General features: G+C 38.7%; 1 protein-coding gene across 2 annotated transcripts in view; it reads left to right on the top strand.

Moving 5' to 3' along the window:
* The window catches only part of frmd5a (FERM domain containing 5a), a 51,657-nt gene that overhangs the window by 26,588 nt on the left and 10,403 nt on the right, over positions 1–14,666 (top strand). For both annotated transcript variants that reach the window (XM_072385824.1, XM_072385823.1), the window contains exons 2-6: positions 9,532–9,636; positions 11,626–11,668; positions 11,929–12,007; positions 13,675–13,772; positions 14,436–14,559. In XM_072385824.1, coding sequence (XP_072241925.1) covers positions 9,532–9,636; positions 11,626–11,668; positions 11,929–12,007; positions 13,675–13,772; positions 14,436–14,559 — 449 coding nt within the window. The remainder of the gene's footprint in view (positions 1–9,531; positions 9,637–11,625; positions 11,669–11,928; positions 12,008–13,674; positions 13,773–14,435; positions 14,560–14,666) is intronic.

The following is a 14,666-nucleotide window of genomic DNA, read 5'->3' as shown; positions in this document are numbered from 1 at the left end:
CCTGAATAAAGGAAGCAATTTAGAGCTATTTTGGATTCACATTAGGTTGCTCTTTTGATTTTGCTCAGTTTGTTTTGGAATTTTTTGAAGTGCTGCTCGAGTGCGACACCTAGAGGTATTTCCCGATTGCACAGTGCACCTTTAAGTATCTAATCTCATTACCTATGTCATCGGTATATCACTGTCCATACAATTGATTTGTTAGAATAATGAAACATTGTTGACTTCTTCAGTAGATCAAGAAAAATCAGGTGGTTGATTTCTAGCTACAACTTGAGGTAGCTCAAAATGAACTTTTCTTTCCTGCTTTGTGTAGTGGGTGCAGTTTTCTTCTCTTTCCTGTGACATGACCTGGCTAGAAGTGATGATGCGTAGTGAAGGAGGATTTTACCTCTTATATGAAGAGAGATGGTATAGGCAACAGAGGAGTCACATTAACAGCCATTATCTACCGAAGCTCAGAGTTTATGGTTTATTTTCTGTCATTAATTGTTTACAAGATTAATGTGCTGCATCGGAAAAAAATTAACAGCAATCACTGAGATAATGACTTTATTCATCCATCTATTACCAACTCATTATTTGGTATCCAAACAACCCATTGTGATCAAGGTGAATGTATGCTACTTGCACGACTGAATCTGAGCTTGGCATCCAGCATATGTGTCAGCTGATAAGCCGTTTAAATGGTGTGCATACTCTGCCTGCTCTGTGTGCCACTCGTTTTACACACATTTACATGGTGTGGACTCAGTGTTTTGCCTTTGACTTCATGAGAACAATCCTATCACTCTGTGCAGCTGAAATGATGTATTGTATGTGCATTGCTTTGAAAAATAATGGATCCTCCATGTGTTTTGCAGGATAACCTGCCTACAGTGGCTTCTACACGATAGACTTATGTGTTTGCTGAGTTCTAAAGTGATGTGGGACCTTTACATAGTTGATTAATTAGTTTGAGGTGTTAAAAGCTCTTGATAATAAGAGGGGAAGGAGTCTTGAACTGTGTAGTCGCCACTGTTGTCTGTGTTCGTGAACATTCAGTTGATCAAGAAAACAGCAAGAAAGCAATGGCCACGACCGATTTGGACAAAAAAAGAAAAAGAAAAATAATGAAGAAAAAGCTTCTTAGTGGAGAGCTCTTTTTGAAATATGGCATAGAAATTATATTATTATTTGTGTCGCTACACCTGCAGTGAACACAAGATAATCTCAGCTCCTGGGTCTTTTCAAGCCATTTAAACATCTCTGACTATGTGACTTGTATCTCACTACCTCTCTGATCCGCAGTGGTTTAAGGATCTTAGACAAGTTGACTGTTTTGGACAAGGTAGCCTTGCATTAGACTAACTGAATGTGACAAAGGAGGAGTGAATCTGGGGAGCAAAAAAATCCCTGTAGATGGTGCCCTGGGGCTTGTTCCTTACTAGAGATTCCAAACACAACAAAGTGATTTCTCTGTATTAACAGGGTAAGTGTGCATATCTAGCTTTATCTAATATTTCTTCATAAGTCTTCTTGCTCCATATGTATGTTATTTATATCCAATTTTTTTTGTTTGTTTTGTTTTGCTGCACAAATGTTTTTTATTCACATACTGTCAAATGCCAGCTAAAATGTGGCGGTTTCAATTTATAAAGTGACAATAAAGATTTTTATGTACAATATATTTTTATTGTACAAGAGACAGTACATGATATTTTCACTATTGTGAATTCTTATAAATGTACACATACGAAAGCAAAAAGAGCCATTCCTAACTGATGATTTCCCCCGTGACTTCAGATTCAATCAACCCACTTGACAAAAATAGGAGAGATGGCTGGGAAATATTTCACTCCAATAGTAACAGAAAAAGAAGAAGAACTCAGAGGGGATATTGAAGTTTGACAGTAAGATGATATCTCATCTGTGTGAATTCTCCTCTTCTTCAACAAAAGCCCTTTGTCTTGCTGTCCTCTATCTTGAGCACTCTTCATACTTATTTAATATCTGTCAGAGGCAGATTTATTAAAGAAGACACAAAGCTTTCACCAGCTGTTATGATTGTGTTCGTAGATTCATAAAATATCTATCAACAAAAGGACTGTTTTTCAGGCAAACTGTTGAGTGAGACAAAAACAGAAACACTTGTTTGAAACTAAGAGTCTGGTGCAAAAAGGTGGTCAGATGTCAGAAGGCACAGAGGAATGTGTGCCCACTGAGATGTAAATATGGTCACAATATTTCATTATTATATCACTGATATTGATGGCAGACATTAGGTGAGTGGTAGTGAAACAATCAGCCATGATGGGTGTCCATGCATATTTTCTCAAAAGAAAGATTGGGAAAAGAAGAGGGGGTTAGTTTTTACAGACTCATGGTAGAGTTAAATTAACTGAATGCTTCTTAGTTGAAAAAAAAAGAGTCCAGGAATGAAGCTCAATGTGAATATAGTCACTTAGGAGGAGTAATGCGAAATAGACCATGCATTACGAGAGGCTTGCAGGCACTTAACGCAGGCCTTCATAACAAAACTCATGGAGCAGCTCTTGTGGTGGTAAACAACAGCCATTAGTGTATGTGTGAGCGAGTCACTGCCAGTAAGTCAAATGTGCGTGTCTTCTACAGTGTTGCGCCTGTAGGCTAAATCTAGATGTAGCTATGATAATGCTGCATGCCCAGTTTGGGTTTCATTTAGAGATTTACCATGCATGAGAATAAATGTCAAGTCGTGTGGGGCTGATGTAGCAACATCGCCTGACTATTTCATTACGCTGGGGGAGACTTAAGTTGCACATCAGTACCAGAGCTGTGGAAAATGCCAAAAAATGAAGCATTGTTGATATGCTAATCCCAAGCATCATGCTGCTCATTTTGCGTTTTGGAGTATTTGTCACACTTTTTAATAAATGTTGTGCATTGGGGAACAACCCTGGGTTATGGATAGTGAAAAAAAAAATGATTGGCCACCAACAGACAAATCCAGTGACTAAAAGATCCAATGTTTGGAGATGATTATCCAAAACCTTGCTCAAACTAGTTGTCAGAAGGGGCGGTAAAAAGGTTCTACTCACAATGAACTGAGACATGACAGGAACGGTATTAGAGCCAAGTTGGCAAGTAAATCCATTACGGGTGGGCCGAATGACTCAGAAATCCTCATTGAGAAACATTTAATTTCACATTGATTTCCTCGCACCTGCAGGAACAATGATTTAGGCATATGTCACGAATACATCTTCATTAAGTGTGCATCTGCAGTCATTTTTGTGGTCATGGTACATCTTCTTGGAAGTCACAAACCATGTATCTAAATATTGTTTTGCAATGTTTTTTTCTTTGTTCAGTTTAGAGTGAAGACTTTTTGCTTGTAAGAGCAAAAGTACTCACTCCTCTCTGGTAATTCCAAGTCATCGTGAATTTTACAAGATTAAGTCAGTATAGCCGGAAACCTACATTTAGCCACAATTTTATTTACATTTCATGGTTCCAATTCATAAGCCAACTCATCTCTGGGGGCTTTACATTCAAAGAAACCTGCAACTCCCTCTGTGGAAGCGCTTCATGCCAGTGAAGAGAAAAGAAAACTCCTTCAACGGATGAAACCTCCAGCAGAACTGGACTCGGGGGAAGTCTGCCATTTGCTCGAGCCCACAATACTAAAATGTAATCTATTTGAAGTAGCTATTATCTCTACTTAGCATCACGACGTTACTGCTGTCATTGTTGTGGACATAAACATCAGCATCAAATCAGCATCAAATCAGCATCAAAGCTGTAATACTTAAAAATGCTGCATGTTGCCTCTGTGACAAACACAATACATCCTACTGAGCAGCTTCTCGTTGGTAGTTTTTTTTCCTCCTGTATTTACTCAAAATCCTGCACCTTGAAGTGTTGGAACTACTATATCGTATATTGGATAAGGGATCCCAAATTCTTATTGTTGTCTCCTGTAGCATGTAGAATTGCACAGAGATAAAGATGAGTCGTGCTCTGCAGATCTCTGAATGGATTTCTCTTTGCTTTCAAGGTACAATGGTCACAGCTTTGCTGATTTCTTAGAGGAACACTTTCAAACCGCTTTCAAATGCCAACTCACATTTCCCTCATTCATATTCTACCACTGAGCAGGCTTAAAATGGTCCATCTTTCTCTGTCAGCAGCTCTTTTACTTTACTTATTCTCGATTCCTTCTACTTCTGGTAGAAATCTTTACATATTCCAGATGTGTTTTTATGGTCCTTTTTATTGTCTTATGAGTCTGTATGTAACCTACTTCCTGGACCATTTTCCTGGCTCACTGGACTGTCCTGTATAAAGACTCAGCATCCACCGCAGCAACACACTATGTCACTGTGTGCCATTGATCAAATCAATTAATGTGAATTACTCTCTATGTATACTCTTTGCACTTGTTTGTGTCTGTCAAAAGTTCAACTATACGCTGATCATTTGGTTTGACACCTGAGGCAGATAAGTAATTCAGTTCAAGCTTTTTTATGAAGGATCTGTCTTGGTTTTTTTTTTCTTATTTTATTGTTGTTCTGCAATCAGCATTTGTGACTTAACAGTAGGTTGTTGTGGGTTGCAGCTGGGGTGCTCCTTGTCCCAGCTGAAACAACAGGGTCAAGACTTGAATCAGCTCTGTAAGGAGACTCAATCGGCCTGACAAGTGCAGCCAGTCAGTCTGTTGGTACAAAAGAGAGGAATGTGTTCATGTGAACAAAGAAATCACCTCAGAGCTTAAGGTATCTTTAGCTTTGCACTGCTCACACACACACGGTCAATGGCATCGTGTTTCCGCTCCTCTCACTATAAAGTGATACAATCTTTTATTAATGGTCTGTGCTCTTGCGTTGACATGGAGACCATTTTAATGATTAATCTGAAAGAAAAGTGCCCATTGTACACTCAGAATGTAAGAAAACCACTGTGCTTTTATTAGTTTCCCGTTTCAGAAATATCCATCAGATCAGCGGATGAAGCTGAGCATGTGACTAAGTTCATTCATAAGTGTGGAGAAACCTTTTTCACAATATCCAAGTGGTCACAGACTACTTCAAGCATATCGTATGTTCAGGATCTAAATATTTAATATCTAAGATCTACATATACATGTTTTTTTCAGGTTATACACGTTGAAGAGACCCCAAAGGTGTCACAGTTTATGCTCTGTCACAGTTTATGTTAGGTTCTCATGTTTTCAGGTTCTGTTCTGGTCATGTTTTTCCCCTGCCACCTAGTTTCACTCACGTCACCTGCTTCATTGTTCACAGCTGCACCGCATTCACTGATCACTCCCTCCACAGTATTTAGTCTCCTGGTTTCCTTTCATTCACTGCAGAATCCTCACCTTCACAACTCCTCATGAACGTCACAGATAAGTCTTGTGAATCACAGTGTCACAGTTTTGTTAGCCATAGTTTTGTTTTTTCGTAGTCTGGTCAGTGTGTTTATTCATAGTCTTGGTTTTTCATAGCCTTGTTTTGTTTTTTCATGTTTAAGTATTTTTGATGATCCGGCTCTGCTGCGCCTTTTGCTCCCTGTATTGGAATAAACCTTTTGATTTTTGGAAAAGAACTGCATCTGGGTCCTACCTCACCACAGTCCCTGACAAAAGGTTGAATAGATAAAACATTCAAATCAGTACAATTGGGCATGAAGAATCTCCTTGCCAAAGAATTAGTAAAGCACCAATTGTGAAAATCTGGGCTGATATTGGTGAAGATGTTAACAATGATTTTAGAAAGTAGTTTTTGTCATTTGTTTTCCTGTTCATACCAGAAAAAATAAAACAAAGCAAAAAAAAGCAGGTTCAAAACACTTTGAGTACTGTTAAATCATTACATTGCATTACTGATATAAACATGGCCCAACAAAATGTTTATTTTCCTACTAAATTCAATATAAAATCATTTTATTAATCAAGTAATTGTTTATTGAAGAAAGTAATGGAGGTTTACAAAGTCTGACTTAATGGGTTTTGTGTGCATTAGCAGCAGTAACTAATGATATATTTGTGATACATTCAATAGAAATCTCTATTCTAGTTCTGGAAAATCACCTTCAATACACCTCTAGTTAAACCTTTTTAGGGGTAATCCCACTCGTTCAGATGAAAGCTTCAAAATCTCACCTTTCACTAATCAAATGGGCTGTAACTTAAGAATTATGATTTCTTTCGGGCAAAAATAATTTAGTTTTGTTTGCTGTTGATGACCTAATAAAGTAACAAGTCATTAACACTCGTTATTCTGTCATTTCTTTTTTTTTTTTCAAATATTTCAGATTTATCTGTAAAGAACATGTTTGACAGTCTGAATCCTTTAAATGGGTCATATTACCAGCCTTAGAATTGAGTTGTCGGTGAAAAATAGGTTGAAATCCTACGATGACAAACACCCTAAAGTTTGACAAAGGCAATCTTTAACCAGTTGAAGTTTTAACACGTGTGTGTGTGTGTGAAAGAAATCTTTAAAACTGTCTCTTCTTCATGTTAAAACTAATTAAACCTTTTGTAAATCTGCTGAGGCTCCTGTACTTTTATGTTTGGATGCCATCCCAGGCAAGGAAGTGGTTAATTAGAATTAATTAGAAATATCAGTGCATCCTTTTTCTCCTGCAATCACCTCAGCCATGTAATTAGAGAGAATGGCAAGGCATAATGCAGCTGTGCGGTGTAGGGGGCACCAGGGAGCAGGGAAACGGGGGAGAGGGAGGGAGGGAGGTTGATGGGAGTGCTGCTGAATACTAACAAACTTGCTCCTTCCATGCAACAAAAGAACAGATGTCCTTCCTGACTCAGGGTGCCTTCTATAGCAGAACTGATTGTAATACATTTAGCTTTATTGCTTTCTTTGTCTTCCTATAGCGAGATTTTAAAATGAATGACGAAGCCAGAGGACAAATCATGCTTCACTCTGGATGTCTGAATGGTATTTTATGTGTAGAACTTCTAAATATCTTAGATCTAAATAAACGCGTATTCAGCAGAATTGGTGAATTAATTTAAACGTACATGTTGTCAAATAAATGCATTTTCTTTCATGAAAAAATCCAATATCTTATTCCCAACCTTACCATCATGTTTCGTTTGTAGACTAAGAAGTCAGGTTAGTGTAAAAAGCCAGCTGAAATCTTCTTAGGGCACGAATAGATAAATTCGCACGAAAGCCACAATTGTTGAAAACCACTGCGTATTGCTTTTTTTTCTGTCTCTAATATACAGTTTGTGATATAGGGGGGAAAATAAAATTGCCTATGTTAATTTTCACTCCCAAGGAGCCTTGCGCCTCCATTATTTGAGGCTTTGTTAGTTAGCAGGCATGTCAGCTTGGTTAGAAATATTACAATGAGGTAATAATCTTGAAGTGACAGTGGCGCGCACCCATGAAGCCCCTCGGTCTTGCTACAGAAAGGTCAGCTACCTCCAGCCAGCATTTGGTCACTGAGAGTCAGGGAGGTTAGACGACAAGCCCAGCATTGACAGGCCTTTGTCCTAATGAAGTGCCTGTTATCTGCAGACTGAATAATGACACGGAGGAGAGCGCTGCCAGGAACACTACTCGCTGTCACAGCAAACTCAGAGAGACAAGGACAAGGGAAACAGCCCATATTAAGAGCAGGACACAAGCCAGGACAGGATTTCTTTTAGGTTTTGATACCTTATTTTGAGGAATATATATCTTTCTACAGTGCACCTATTCTGTTTAGCTCATTATCTTATAAAACTGTAGTTTCAGTAGAAAATACACATCTGATAAATGGATCAATAAATTAGTCTAATACTGTAACCAAGCATTGAAACAGTTTTGCATTTACACATCTGAATTAGCATGTAATATAAGTCATTTGTTTTCGATAAGTACATTATTTATTCTCTTTTTTTTTACAACTATTTTGATTTTAAACAGCTCTTGGAGAGAAAATAAAATAAAGTATGGACCCTGCTGAACAATGGATGTATGTTGTTTGAAGGGGCGAGACAATGTAAAACCTACGCAGGGAAGGGAAAAAAAATAAGACATGCATCTGTCATGGGTGTCTGTGCAGAATCCCTGACTGGCTCTGCTGAATGGCTGTAAATGTATGCAGGAAGCTGCTCAAAGCTTGCAGATAAACAACATGATTTACCCTCGTTCCTCTTTTGACTACAGATTAGTGGAGCAATGTTGACTGGTCTGTTAAGGGACAGATTTTCAGGTGGAAAATATTTCTTAGCACTGGGTTAAGAAAACTCATCAACCACTTTTTAATTTCTCTTCTCTTCCGTGATGGAATTTCAGAGCTTTGCTAAAAACCGTGGCCTTCTGTATCTGACAGTTACTTCAGTGAGAGCCAAAAGAGCCAAAACAATAAGCTGAAAAGTGTTAAAAACTTAAGATAAAGCAGCCGGATCACGCAGTTCACTTAGTAGTTTAACCCGTTGCTCATCTGTTAGTTAAATGTTGATTAGTACAGTTTTACTGTGAGAGCCCATTTAGCACCTGGCCAGAGAGTTACTATGAATATCTAAAGACGTTTCTGTCAAATGCCCATCGACACTGGAACTCCATATTCATGATTTGAAATTGACTTTCTGAGCCATTAAATCCCCCCCAATGAGATAGTCTTTGATGTGGCACGTGGCCTGATGAACTTGGTAGAAGCCGTTAAGCAGTGACAACACTGGAGTGGCCCTAGGATTAAGGCTTGCTGTCCTGATACTGATTAATCACCTTCCTCACAGCCTCGTCACTTTCATAAGGCGTGTGCTGCTTTAATGCCACAGGATTTAAGATGCTAAAATGGTGAAGTCATCACACTTTTACCTCTTTAATTAAAATTGATTTTTATATTGCAAGCTGTTTTTATGGTGTGGCACTTCTGCATCTGTCAGGAGGAAACTTAATTATTACACTACCTGGCTCCTTGTTGTGATGTGCCCAGTTTGAACAATTATTCCTGATGCACTTTTGTAAATACTGCATCACCTATAAATGTATAAAGCGCTTCAAGTGGGAAAGCAACATTTTTTTTTTTTTTCAAGCAGCATTTTAATTTTACGGCGCATCTTCATTTCGGGAGTTTTAATACAGCCCACATGTTTTAAACCAGGATGTTCTGCAGTAATATTCAGACTATACTGCTGTGAACAGAGAGGTAAGATATATGATGGACTGGATACATTAGTAGAAGAACGAGTGTTTCTTTTAAGGGAGGCTTCCTCTTCAGATTCAGAATTCAACGTATTAACACACCCTCAGAGAGATGCTTTTAATCTATCCTCTTTCCGAGCTCCTCTTGTAGCTGTGTGACAAAACCCCAACACATCAGATGGTTCTGTCTGTGTATGAATATTAGATAAATCTGAGTTATCTTGGTAGAGTTAAAAAAAAACAAAAAAAAAACTTTCTTTACATTCTGCTTCCTGGGATTATCATGTTTGAACTCACTTCACCTTTTTCTTTGTCAAATGTTTTGAGGCACAAGTTCATATGTGTTGGGGATTCATTGCTGTTGACACAGTGGCTGAAGTTTTGTTTTTCATCTCATCTGTTGCAGCGGGATGCAAAGGGGCAGTATCTGTTTGACCTCATCTGCCACCACCTGAACTTACTAGAGAAAGACTATTTTGGCATCAGATATGTGGATCCAGACAAGCAGCGGGTAAGTGTTTGAGTGTGTGATGATGTCAGGGTGTTCTTTGTGTGCATGCTTATGTTTCGTATTAACTGTCTTCCTAATAAGATGTTTTTGATATGAAAGAAGCTAATTTACAGGCCAGCATTCAGAAAGGAAACACCAACAGTAAAAATTGCACATTGCAAATGTTTTTTTACAAGTCTGTGCATATGCATGCGTTCTCTCTGGGTTCTCTATTTTCCTACTATCGTTGAAAAACATTCACCTTACATTAACTGGTGATTCGAAATTTACCTTAGGAGTAAGCATGAGTGTGAATGGTTGTTAGTCTCTGTGTTGGACCTGTCTGATGGTAGCTGGGATAAGCTCCCACGACCCTTGATAGGACGAAGTGGGTATCGAAATGGATAGATGTTAGAAAATATTCATGATCCATCTTGCAATTAAAGGAATATGTTAACTGCACATCAAATTAAAGAGTTTATTGTATTTGTATGCCCCATTGTCATGACAATATTGAATTAAGAATACCAGCAGAGCTGATGTAGAAAGGTGGAAAGTGTCTCTCCAGGCCTGTGCAGCCGACCAGTAAGAGTAACTGAGGGTTCCTGAGTCTTTTTTTTTTAATGGTAGCTGGAATTCAAATGTGTTTTTGTTTTTTTTTTATAAACTTTACTGTAGTTTAGTTCGTTTTGTTCAACAGACGTGTTTCTTTTCAGATGCTGTTTGGTTAGGTTTAGGCAAAACAGGTACAAATTTAGGGGTGGAAAAGTATCACTTGGGCTTGGATCGAACCCTTTTAACAACTTTACTCTCATATTAGAATGCAAATCCTTCTCCATCTACAACAAGCTTCTTGTTTATTTTCTTGGTTAAAAGCTTGATGAGTTCCACATCAAGTTGAGGAGAGGCGTTGGTGTCACTTGCAAAGATGCATTCACGTGACCGCATAAGGTCACCTATGTGTGGAATATACGATATGCACTTTCTGAATTGGTAGATGGAGCAGTTTGGCCAATCTGAGGCATTATTATGGAAGCATTATTTAATCTGTAAATAATCAGTAATAAGCTCTGAATGAAGAGCCTGGTAGATGATAAGAGTCCTGGAGTTCCTATTTTTGTTGTAATTGACTCAGTGTTTAGGCTGAAATGATCATCTTCAGTGCAACAAAACAAGCAGAGTTTCTGAAATGTGACTTACGAATGACTTCATTCATGTCTGTGATGCCTTCTGTCTGCATGAAGATGACAAGCATGACTGCCCTTTGAAAAGCCAAACGTATGTGATCTAGTTAAAGATTGAGAGTGAGATTGTGGTACAGAGTGAAAAGTTGTGTTCTTCAGGCTCTTCTACTGTGAGCCATGTAGTTGTTTGACTTGATTAATTAAGTATTAATATGTCCACAAATCGTGTTGTAGTTCTGCAGATAAGAGCCATCTCCTACTGATGCTGCATTTCCCGTGCTGTCACTCAGGACTATTTTGGTGGTTGTTGCTGTGGGTGGGTTGAGTTGGCGAGAAGGAAACTTTGGGCAAAGATGTAGAAGGAATGTAGTTCTAGTGAGAATGAAGAATCTTATTTTGATCATGGAGGCAAAGAAATCATCTCCATGGGTTTGCTGCTCAGAAATCTACTCTTGGAACTATGTGGTCCCTGACTATCCTGGCCTGTGTATATGAAACACGAGAAAATCAGTGTCTCTAGAGATCCCATTCAAGTGGAACAGAGCTGTTTAACCTCATCTGCTTGAAATATTTGATGATTTCAAAATGATGAAAAGCCTCGTGGGGCTTCTATGTTAAAAGTAGCTTCAACATATTGCACTGCGCAGTCATGAGCTGTTATAACACCATGAACAGGTTTTCCTAGAAAACTGTCAATCGTAACAGCTGAACATCATGGCAACTGAGAGTGAAAGTGTCAGCTTAATGGTATAATGTGTGGATTTCCCACTGTGGAAGTTTGTGAGACTGAATTTGTTTTTTTCGCTTGTTTTTCTTTCTATTGCAGCACTGGTTGGAGTTTCCAAAATCAATTGCGAAGCAAATGAAATGTAAGTGTCCTCAATGTATGTTTATCTCTTGTGTTGTAAACTGTGATTAAATCCTTCATCCCCAATAAGTATACTTTGTACTTTACAGTGTACAAAGTGCACTTAACCTAAATTACAGATTGAAAACTGACCAAGACAGCTGTGTTTCTGAGTAACAGAACAGTTCTGCCCTCCTCATTTTCCTGTATACTGTTTAATCTGTTAACGTGAAATTACAGTTTTCCTGCTGCCTTCTAAATGTTTCTGTCTGTTTCCTGCAGCTCAGCCTCCATTTACCATGTGTCTCAGAGTCAAGTTCTACCCTCCTGATCCTGCTGCCCTCAAGGAGGAAATCACTCGGTATGACCTGTGGTGGCATTCGTCTCAGATTGACTGATGCTTTTTCTTTTCACTGCCAGAATTAAAATTTGATCCAGTTTGAGACAACAGAGAGAGACAGACTTTTCATCATTTGGCAAATCTTTTAAAAGCAGTTGTTCTTTTTCATTTCTTCACAAACGACATTGGTACGGGTTGTTCCATCAAGATCTTTGACAGAACAAACATGTCTTTCTGAGAGATTATTTATGGCCTCTTTATAATTCAAAATACTTGAGCTCTTGACTATAAAACATTATGATAAATATTACACAGAACACAGTTTTCAAGAAGAGCTGTGAGGCAAACATGAATGTGAAAGCCTTTCCTGGCAGTTCTCCAAGATAATGTTTAGAGCAATAAAAGCAACATCATCCAAGATTGTTGACAACACCGCCCGCCCATACACACACACACACACATACACACAGCATTGTGATAACTCCTCCTAAATGCAGTCCTGTCACTATATATGCTGAAATTAGGTTGCAGAAATTGGTGAAAGTAGGAAATTCTCACTTCCTCCAGATGATGCGGAGCATAGCGAGCTGGTGAATGTGTGCACAGTGTGCTCATGTTTTCATTACTGACTGTAGGTAGAGGAGTCCACTCTCTCTGAGGTGTAATGAGATGCAATGTGCACCACATGTAGAGAGTACATAATGAATAGAGTGGATGGAAGAGATAGGGGGCAAGGGCCACTGATTGAAAGTGTGAAGGGAAGGAGGGAGTGGGAGGTAGAGGATAGAGTGATACATGATTATGACAGTGGAGAGGTCAGAGCACAGAGGGTGGGAGATGATGATAATCAGTATACATGTTTTTTTTCAGTTTCTGCCATGCTCCTTGAATTGGATCTTGAACTAAAACTAAAAAAGGTAGAGATGTATGTAGAGACAACTTGCTATTTTTATTTATTTTTTACTTCATAGGCAGTTTTACTTTTGATTGTTGAAATTAATTTTGAATATGAGTACAGAGCTGCTGTTGGTCTGCTCTGTGTGTGACCTCATATATGTGTAATATCATGAAAACATCCACAGCATACAATACATATATTACTTGTAACACTCTGCAACTGGTCCATCAAATCTCCTCCAGTGTGATCAACATTGGCACATTTCTCCATAAAAGTGCTTGACGAATTGTCATATTTCCTAAAAAAAAAACTAAACAGATGTTCAATAATTCCACTGAGTTAAGTGTTCTAGCTTCTAAAGTAACAAGAATAAGGATAATAATAACAATAGTCTTCACCTCTCTCACTGCCATGATCTTTGATGCAAATGTTGTTTCATTAAATATCATGCTTGAGAAGCTGCGGTTAGATGAGTCTGAAATTAGGCTGGAGGCTTTAACAGGATCAGGAACAGCTTCTACCCCAGAGCCTTCTTATCCTCTTCTCCCCAAAACAAAGCTCTTGTTCCAGCTAAATCAAAAGGAAATATTTAAACCACCCATAGGGAGGGTGATCCCAATATGCAGCTTTTAAGGTTCATCAGATTTGTTTGTATTGCTGTTCCAACACGACTTCTTTAAACTTGTTTATCCTGCTGTGTGTTCATCAAGAAACACATCTGTATGATAAGTTGTTACAGGATGCCATGAGGATTCTTGTAAGCATTTGACATGATTTTTGTCCCCTGTAGATATCTTGTCTTCCTTCAAATCAAGAGAGACCTCTACCACGGTCGTCTTCTGTGTAAAACCTCGGATGCAGCCATGCTGGCAGCCCACATCCTTCAAGGTAATTGAGAGAGACAGATGGAAATGACTTTGTACCACTCTCAGCTTGTCACTGTTCTCAACCTCTGTCATTATGCTCTGCAGTTCACCATACGAATAAATACTGCAAGGCAAGCAAAACGATTTCCTGGAAAAATTTCCATGAAATTGAGAAATCAAAGGATGTACCTGCACTTGTTTTCACATAAGACTGTATTTGGTTTTTGAGACTACTTCTTTTATTGTGCTGACATGCGTTCCAAGACTTGCACATAATCAGTATTCTGATCTGTATTCTAATTGGCGTGATAGCTTGTACACTGTTTAATAGACGAGAAGTCGTGTTAAATTTGTAATCTGGCATCTTATATCCTCTTATCTCATCACACACACAAATAAAAAAAAAAAAAGAAACAGAAAAGCGCCACACCCATGATGTGAGGTGGCACAGCAATTTTTACAGAAAGCAGTGTTTCAGGGAACGCAGGTTCTCTGGTGGAGGGGCTGATAAATTAAAGATGGGCTGCCTGGTCAGCTTCTTCTTGCAGAGAGAAATCAAGATCAGGGTCATCTGAGGGAGTGCAATGTGGCATGAATAACCACGGACAACACAGGACATGTTTAGTCAGGGCTGGTTGATCTGTGAGCATGTTTAACAGTTAATTTTCTCTGTTTCCTCTTACAGCTGAGATCGGTGATCATGACCCTGGGAAGCATCCTGAAGGTTACAGCTCTAAATTCCAGTTCTTCCCAAAACAATCGGAGAAGCTGGAGCGTCGGATTGCAGACTTACACAAGACGGAGCTGATGTAATAGAAAAGAAAACTTGCACTATTTCTCTACAGATCATACACTAATTCAAGCTAAAACAGACTAGACCACCCCTGATGTTAGTACAGCTGACTATAGTAATCTG

This window comes from Leuresthes tenuis, unplaced genomic scaffold, assembly GCF_036924035.1.
Source record: "Leuresthes tenuis unplaced genomic scaffold, fLeuTen1.0.hap1 SCAF_5, whole genome shotgun sequence".
Classification (NCBI taxonomy): Eukaryota; Metazoa; Chordata; class Actinopteri; order Atheriniformes; family Atherinopsidae; genus Leuresthes; species Leuresthes tenuis.
This window is presented reverse-complemented; position numbering and strand designations above follow the sequence as displayed.